Raw genomic sequence first — 7,981 nt, forward strand, 5'->3', positions numbered from 1 at the left:
TACACGACGAAATCAGGGGCCCGACATTCAGACTCTGATTCAGTTACGATCTTTATTTTTTAAGACTTAACCTTATTGTTGAATAAAATACAAAAGCAATCAAAAATTATATTATTTTCTAAAAATAGCTTTCCATTTGGGGCTTATGTCGTCCCCTTTCAATAAAATCATTCCGAAGACTTAAGAGGTTCCAGCTTCAAATTGCTCACAGCAGAGATTCTTTCACTGGTAACAGAAGCCCCCCCATGACATTCTTCTTCCTTAAAACAAATGGGCAAAAATACCCTCTTAAGAATCAAACAGACCTTTCCCAACACAGAGCCTGACCCAGGCACATCTGTAGTTTTTCAGAGCATCACGCAGGACCCGCAGGAGACCGGGGAAGGAGGGCAAGGTGAGCAAGCCCAGCGGCGGGCCTGGAGCGTGAGCCCAGGAGGGCCCGGAGCTGCTGGGCTTGGTTTCCGTTTCGCTGCCCCCTCTTCAGTCTCTGATTAGCACACATTCTTAGGGACGTGCTCACACTTGGAAAAGCATCAAGAAGGCAGCGTTTCAGTAGTAACCGAGGCACACCTGGTCCATGGATGATTTTATTCTGTAAGAAACAGGAACAAGTTGCTGAACCATGTCAACTCGGAAGAAACTAAGACAAAAATACCCCAACATGGAACAGGCAGTCGTTTGTGAAAGACCCACCCCACGATTATCACTGAGAACGCATCTGTTTTGAATTCCTCCACAGTCAGAGGTCGTAGCTAGCAGAAGATTAACTGTCCACCTGCAGAAAAGGTCAGCAGTGTGTGCTGCTTCCTTCTGCTCACAGAATGACACTGACCCTTCAAATGCCATGTACTGATTTACCTGTCAATTGGATAAGGTTTTTCACAAAGGTTGACCAGCACGTACAAATGTCTCAAAGCATACTCGTACTGGAGGAAAACAGAACAAAAGACACAATCAAACATCACCATTTCACCTTACAATCAACTCCTAACTTGGGAATATCCCACTTTTGTGGTTGCAGAGATAAAGCATCTCAACCAGTGGCTCTTGACCTTTCGATAATCCGATAAGATTTATGAGCCGTCTCCCCTCCATCCCGAAAATGCACCTGTGCATGGGAGCCGGCCTCCAAGAGTGCTCTGAGCCCCAGGTTAGGACTCCTGAGAACCCTCATGGCCCTGCCCCCCTACTTTGCACCTCCCTTGGCCGTGAGGCTTTTGGTTCTGGGAGGTACCCGCTGATGACGGAGACGGGTGGTAACCGAATGCCAAACACAAATCATAACAGAGAAGACCAAAATAACTGGGGATGTTTATCTTGGGGGGAAAAAAAAAAAATTTCAGGGCAATCTGAGCACTCTGGTGAGGAGGAAGGAAGACTGTGTGTGATTCCAGAGGGCACAAGAGTAACCCCAGGGAATGAGGTATTTATTAAATAAAGTAAGTCCTTGGGTAAAGAGATGGAAAAATAAAATCGAGAGCATCCTAACAACGGAGGGGGCTAAGTGCCCAGGAAGCCACCCATGGAAGCAGCCAAGCACGACACGTATCGCAGCCCACCAGAGCTTTCCACAACGACAGAAGCGTGCTACGAAATCCTCCAGTTCAGTGGCCGCTAGCCACATGTGGCTACTGGACACTTGAAGTGCGGTTAGCACAGACAAAGAACTAAGCTTTAAATTTTACTTCATTTTAATTAACTTAGATTTGATTTAAGTAGCCGCATGAGGCTAGTGAGTACCGTAATGAACACAGCTCTGAAGCAGGAGCTGGCACACTTTTTATGTAAAAATATTCACAGTAGTAAATATTTCATTCTTTGAGGGCTGTATGAACTACTCAATGCTGCTGCAGTATGAAAGCAGCCAGAGACACTGCCACTGAGTAGAGCGTGGGTCTGTTCCAATAACAAGCCTGTTTATAAAAACAGGCTAGCGGGGCACGGGGAGGCGCCGATGGGCTGTGGGCAGGCCTTGGTCTGTGGGCCAGTTTGCTGACGCTTTTCTACAAGGATCCAAGTATCACGCAGGACCGACCAAACAGGAGGCTTTTTAGGCACCTTCTAACCTTGACATTCTCCACCTGCAGAAAATTGGAAATTTCCTCTCCTACATAGGAAAAGCCTGACTTCGACAGTAAATCTTGGGGAAGAGTCAGAACCAACTCTAAAGGGAGAAAAACCTGTATGGCTGCTGTGAGGGGTGGGGTGTGACAGAGACAGAAAAAATGTGAAGAGAATGGCAGCTGAGTCATCCGTGACTGGTAACCTCCCATCCCCCGGGACAACTAGAAGCGTGTCTAGGGCCAGGATTTATGGTCAGTGAAGTTGGCCAACCTTCTTCCTCTCGCCCCTGTCAAAGGCCTTTGAATGAACCTGGATAGAACCTTCCACAAGGTCACGCATCTGATGTGATTTCCAGTGGACAATATTAATTTGGCTTTTGGGTTTAAAACAGCAGGGAAAGGCCACATCGGCCCACGGAAGCTGGGGAGCAGGAGCTGGCAGCCCCCCGGGCCTGGGCTTACCGTGGAGGAGTGCCAGTTGAAGCAGGACGTGCGGAAATGGGTCACGGCTGCCTGGTAGCAGTCGTGGGCGGTGAGTGGGGCTCTCTGCGACAGCAGCCTCCTTGCCTCGTCATCAGACCTCGTGAGCAAGGAGACAATCTTTTGCACTGACTTCTCAATGACATGTCTGGTCTGTGAAGAAAAGCATCTTTTTGAAATGCAGCCTCTCCTGGAACACCGGATGGGTGAGAAGCATCTCTTCACGCAGCACCGCCCCAGGAGATTAAAATGGATGCCGACAGGTGCATCCCGCAGCAGGCAAAAGATGTGCCCGCGAAGTTTCTGTGACAGCAAGAAAACTTCAGAAACACTGTGCCTTTGGGGGATCTCCTGGCACGATGGAAACATTTACATCTAAACCCCTGCAGTGCAGGCATGACCCGCTCTGAGGATGGGGGCACGGGTGGGTGGGGGGGTGGGACCGAAGTAGACAGCTGTCCCATGAATAGTGCTTATGTGTTTGCAGACATCTTTGTCCATTACAGAAACCAGCAAACGGTCACACAGAGAGACACAAAGGGAGACACTGTTTTCCCCACAGATGATGAAAACCAGCATCATATTGAGGGACTTGCTCCTTCATTAACCAAAATTTACGATCAAGTCCTCCGACCATCCCAGCTCGGGTATGTTTCATCCACGTCTGACTGCTGCGAAGTCTCACCGCCCACTGTGTGTCAGACTATTGGTTCTCAGTGTGTGGTGGTCCAGAACCACGGGTGTCCCCCGGACCGCGCAGGACACCATGAGGTCCCCCCTTTCCCAACCATATAAACTGTGAAGCTGAGTTTTCTTCGTTACTTCAGGCAGAACAGAGCCCCACAGAGTGGATGCAGAAGCAGGTAGCAGGACCTCGCTGTCTTCCATAACGCTGGGCAGAAAAGAGATGTAAAGCAAGGCCACTCTTCTCGCCAAAATTGTATTTTAGAAAATGGTTATTTTTCATAAAAAAAAATACGCTAATACAGGACGGGTTTATTACTGTCATTTCTAAATGAGTTATTTTTTAAATCTCAATGTCCATTTTTAATGCAGGAAATCTTGATATAACCCACATAATAAACGAGCTCTTTGGGATGACTAATTTGAAGAGTGTAAAAAGGTCCAAGGTGAAAAGTATGAGGACTGCTGTACCACACTGTGGCACCATCAGAAGAATGTCCTGGTTAACAGAGAACTATAGCATAAGAGACTCTGTCAGGATTACTAGATATATGAACGTGAAACAAATCACACAGATTTTTTTATCTTTCCCAGAAAACTCAGGACATATTCTAGTACATCAATCCCTGTGCTGTGCTGATTAGGGGACAGAGCGAGCTTTGTTAGAGGGACAGTCAACCTCCACCCAGCATCCCAATGAGTGATCTGCGGATGGTTCTAGCAGCACAGCTGTGATTTGTCAAGTAATTCTACAGATTCCAAACAAACTGATGAGCTACTGAAAACGGACTCAGGGATCATAAATGATAACTCAAGCAATTTAAGAATTTTAGGCTATGACTATGATTTCCTAAGGCAGTAGAAATTTTTTGTGGATTGGACTTTTTTTTAACATAATTAGCTAATAATGCACCAAACGGCAAAATAAAAAAATGCCTTCTAATAAACTAAGTATGAAAGAAAAAACTGCCCATATGCCATGGCCTCTTGGCAGAATATAAGAAATTCCTCTGCTCCCTGCTACTAGAGAGGTCAAGGTCAATTTATTAATGACCAAAGATAAGCACTGTTCCATTCACTCACTTCTATTTACAGAGAGCACAAAGGCCACTTTTCTCTCCCACATTCTCCTGTGTGGCAGGCAAAGGGGTGACTCCCGCGTTCCGTCATCTGGCTCCAGCCACAGTGGATAAAGTCAGGAGGCAGAGACTGAGCTCGCAAGGTTGAGACCACCGCTTACCTCCAGATGCTTGTGGATCTCCTCGACAAGACGCCTGGACTCCTGCAGGTCATTGGTGTACATCAGTTTCCTCTTCATGATCATGAGGGGCACCTCGGGGCTTGGAGTGAGGTCAAGGTGCTGGACTGGGGGTAGGGAGATGGGAGAGCTGGCTTTGTGTCTCATACCCTGAAACTGCATCAGCTTCATGGTAGAGATGGACTGAGTGGGGAAGAGAGAGAGAGAGAAAGCCGGTGTGAATGGGAAGAGCAGACACGCCAAATGCACCCTGGGTCCTGGAGGCTCACAGTTCGCTCCACATGCTTTCAGGACCACCGAAGGCCCACATGGCAGTCTGAAAACACGTGCCAGCAGTGGGCGAGGCAACACATTTGAGCACCTGAAATCCACCAGTGACGAACTTCGCAAATGCCTGGCACCCCTCGCAGCGGAACGGCTGCTCCCTCACGTGTGAAAGGCGACTGAAAGCTCCTCCACGGCCGTGTGCACGGTGGACCTGAGTGGCCGCAGCCAGCGGTGACCCTAGGTTGTACTCAGCCACCACACTCATCACCTGTCCCTAATGACCAGCACCAGGAAGGTGCGAAGCATCTGTCCAGGCTAGAGCTGAGCTCTGGGTCCACTGACGGGCAGAGCTAAAGCCACAGAGGTGTCACCTAGGGCCCAAGCTTTCAGCCACCTGCTGCGGCCCTGCCCAGATGGCCTTGATAAATGTGCCCATTTAACCACCTGGGCCCCTTCTGGACCTGGCTGGAGGAGGAAAAGTCTTTAATTTACAGCCAAAGGGTAAAGGTAACATCCTGCCACTTGCAGCGGGGCAGGACCCTGGAGAATCCAAGAGGTGGGCTTCTATGAGGACAAGCCATGGAAGTCGGAGACGCTTTCAACTCTAACTGCTCACTGCGCACCTAGCCTGCATTCAGTGTTTGCAATGCACGACCTCACCAACACTAGGGCTCTGGCCGTGGAGGAAGCGGGGACCCAGAGAGGTTCGGTAGCTTCCCCAGGGTCTCACGACTTCCCGAGTTTGAACCTAGCACGGTCTGATGCCAAAGCCCGAACAGGGTCCCCGGGATGGAGTGGCCACGAGAGGCAGAGCCAACCCTGCCTTGGCCATTTCTCACCCGGATCCCATTTCTCTTCACTGAGAGATAAACATTCCAGGCGAGTCAGCCGGGGACTCAAGGAACTGACCACGCGTGCAAGGCTCCCCTACTCACCTTGTTGCCATACTGCATGACGTGGCTGGTGTTGGTGTGGGACTTTACCAGCTGGTACTGCCTGTGGAGCGTCTCTTTGGTCAAGTCCTCCTGCGAAAATATAAACAGCAAAGTCCTCCGACCATCAGAGGCTGATGGTTAAGCCTCAGCTAAACAGCCAGTGCCCTGAAGGCTCACCACGTCAGAGTCTTCCATCCAGTTGACACTGTACCAGTCCCCCAGGTACGTGGACCTCTTCTCATCATAGTAACAGGCGTAGGATGACTCGTCGGAATTGGCGGCAGTAGTTGCATAAACTATGAGGAATTAAAGACACCTTTTAGTCACATTTTACTCTCTGCTGTGGGTTCCACTAGAAGCTTGGGTCTTCCTTCTTTCCTAGTGCAATCAAAGCGTGCTGCCTGTAGTCAGCCGGGGAGGGCGGGAGACATCACTATAGCCAGCACTGTTCACTTAGTTACAATAATGACATGTGGAAGGAAGAGAAGCCAACTAATAGACACTTTCTGCAGCAATAAGCAAGCACGCATGCTTATTAGGACAGTAAGCCATTTTGGAATAATGCTGCAAGGTTTTAACAGCTCTGGTGACTTAATTTTGGAGAAAGTTAACATTTATTGAAGAAATTGTAAAATCGGCTGAACCTATGCAATAGCTACCATTTACTTTCTAGCCACCATGGGCTCTGAATTGTGCTGGACAGATGTCAGCCCTTAAAATGATAAGCAAACAAACCGGTACCATCTTTATCCCCATTTTACGTGTGGGAATAACTAACTAAGGCTAAGTCACCTGCCCCAGATCAGGGAGCCAATAAGCAACATATCGCAAAGGACCAAGGCTGGTCCAAAGGCTATGATTCTGGACTTCAGGAGCTTTACTAGAACCTGGAAGAGCATGGAGAAGCTCACATACAGATCCCTGATTCTCTGGCCAATAACCCTGGAGGAGTAGAGGAAGCCCAGAGCTGCCCACACCTACCTCCCCACTTCTACACACCAGGCTGCCAAGGGCCCTGCTATGTGGAGCACTTGGTTCTTCATGCTCAGCATGAGCAGCTGCACCTCTGACTGACGCGCTCGCCTAGCCTGGCTCAGAGGCCAGGGCTCCCACCACCTACCATTGATGTTGGTGGGCAGGTGGCTCATCATGGACCCAGACTCACAGGCTTCGATGTAGAACACCATCTGAGAGGCGAACGAGACAGGTGGACTCACACCCGGGCCAGGCAGACCTCTCGCCAGTGCTACTCTGGCTCTGCCCACTCTCCACCCATTCTGGAGTCTTTCACTTTTGCTTTGGGAGACAGCCTGGCTGTAAGAGGCTGTTGCCAGAAGCTACAGAAGCTGTTGTCATACAAACCAGAAGGACTCGAACTTATTCATCGCTAATAGAATAAAATGATCTATTAGCTAGAATAATGCAGAGAAAAGGGAGCCTCGGATGATGCCGAGGAAAATTGTTTCGCTGTCCAGCACACAGGAAGACGTGCCGGCATGCAGGCCACTTCTCCACGTGACCATCACGTACACGCCCGAGCTATGTAGTTTCTATAAAGGGAGCCGCGGGGCGAGTGAGAGCCAAAGCAAAAATAAGATGGTGGTACTTCCTCTCCCAACTGCCCCGAACCGGTGACAGCCCTAGAAATGTTAGTCCTCAAAGTGTGGTCTCTGGACCAGCCGCTTCAGCATCAACTCAGAAAGGCAAATTCTCAGGCTTCTCCCCAGACCCCTGAGTCAAACTCTGAGGGTGGGACCTCCACTCTGTGTGGTGATGAGGTCACCAGTGATTCTGATCTAATGGCTGAAGCCCCAGAATCAGAAAAGGTTAATCTGAGAAACCAGACTGATCAAAAAGACACCCCTTCCAAAAAACACAGCCAATCTCACCCCACCCCCACGGCTACCCCAAATGCTGACGTTACCTTTTGGTACATTTTGTGTTTATGCATGTAATGGATGGTCTGATTCAGTTCCTTTACGTGAAGCTGAAAGGTAAGAATACTGACATTCAGATCAGGACCTCGAGAGAACCCATTCGCTGGTACCCACTAATAAAGTCCTGATGATGCTTTATAAATTCTTATGTACCGATCCTTGTAAATAATCAGAGTGAACAGCACTATCCCAGAATGTCATCTCAACGGTTTCACTCGCATATTTAAAAAGGGGAGGGCCATGTGCTTCCTTAGTCACCACTGTGTCCAGAGCATTTGGAGACTCAGCGTTCTACTACTGTGTCAAGTGCAATGCTCCCAAGTCCTGAGACAGCCACCAACGCTGGGACATCAAGAG

At 49.1% G+C, this 7,981-nt stretch overlaps 1 protein-coding gene across 3 annotated transcripts in view; it reads right to left on the reverse strand.

The window, feature by feature from the left end:
- Positions 1-26: 26 nt before the first annotated feature.
- LGMN (legumain) overlaps positions 27-7,981 on the reverse strand; it is a 27,138-nt gene continuing 19,183 nt past the window's right edge. For 2 of the 3 annotated variants that reach the window (XM_006925539.3, XM_025042102.1), the window contains exons 7-14: positions 7,612-7,674; positions 6,808-6,874; positions 5,865-5,983; positions 5,688-5,777; positions 4,468-4,668; positions 2,526-2,696; positions 859-926; positions 550-592 (exon numbers count right to left, since the gene is read on the reverse strand). In XM_006925539.3, the coding sequence (XP_006925601.1) occupies positions 550-592; positions 859-926; positions 2,526-2,696; positions 4,468-4,668; positions 5,688-5,777; positions 5,865-5,983; positions 6,808-6,874; positions 7,612-7,674 (822 nt within the window). Of the gene's footprint in view, positions 593-858; positions 927-2,525; positions 2,697-4,467; positions 4,669-5,687; positions 5,778-5,864; positions 5,984-6,807; positions 6,875-7,611; positions 7,675-7,981 lie in introns of all 3 variants that reach the window. The other variant, XM_025042101.1, reaches the window with a different exon arrangement.

The sequence above is a fragment of the Pteropus alecto genome, unplaced genomic scaffold (genome assembly GCF_000325575.1).
Source record: "Pteropus alecto unplaced genomic scaffold, ASM32557v1 scaffold8, whole genome shotgun sequence".
Classification (NCBI taxonomy): Eukaryota; Metazoa; Chordata; class Mammalia; order Chiroptera; family Pteropodidae; genus Pteropus; species Pteropus alecto.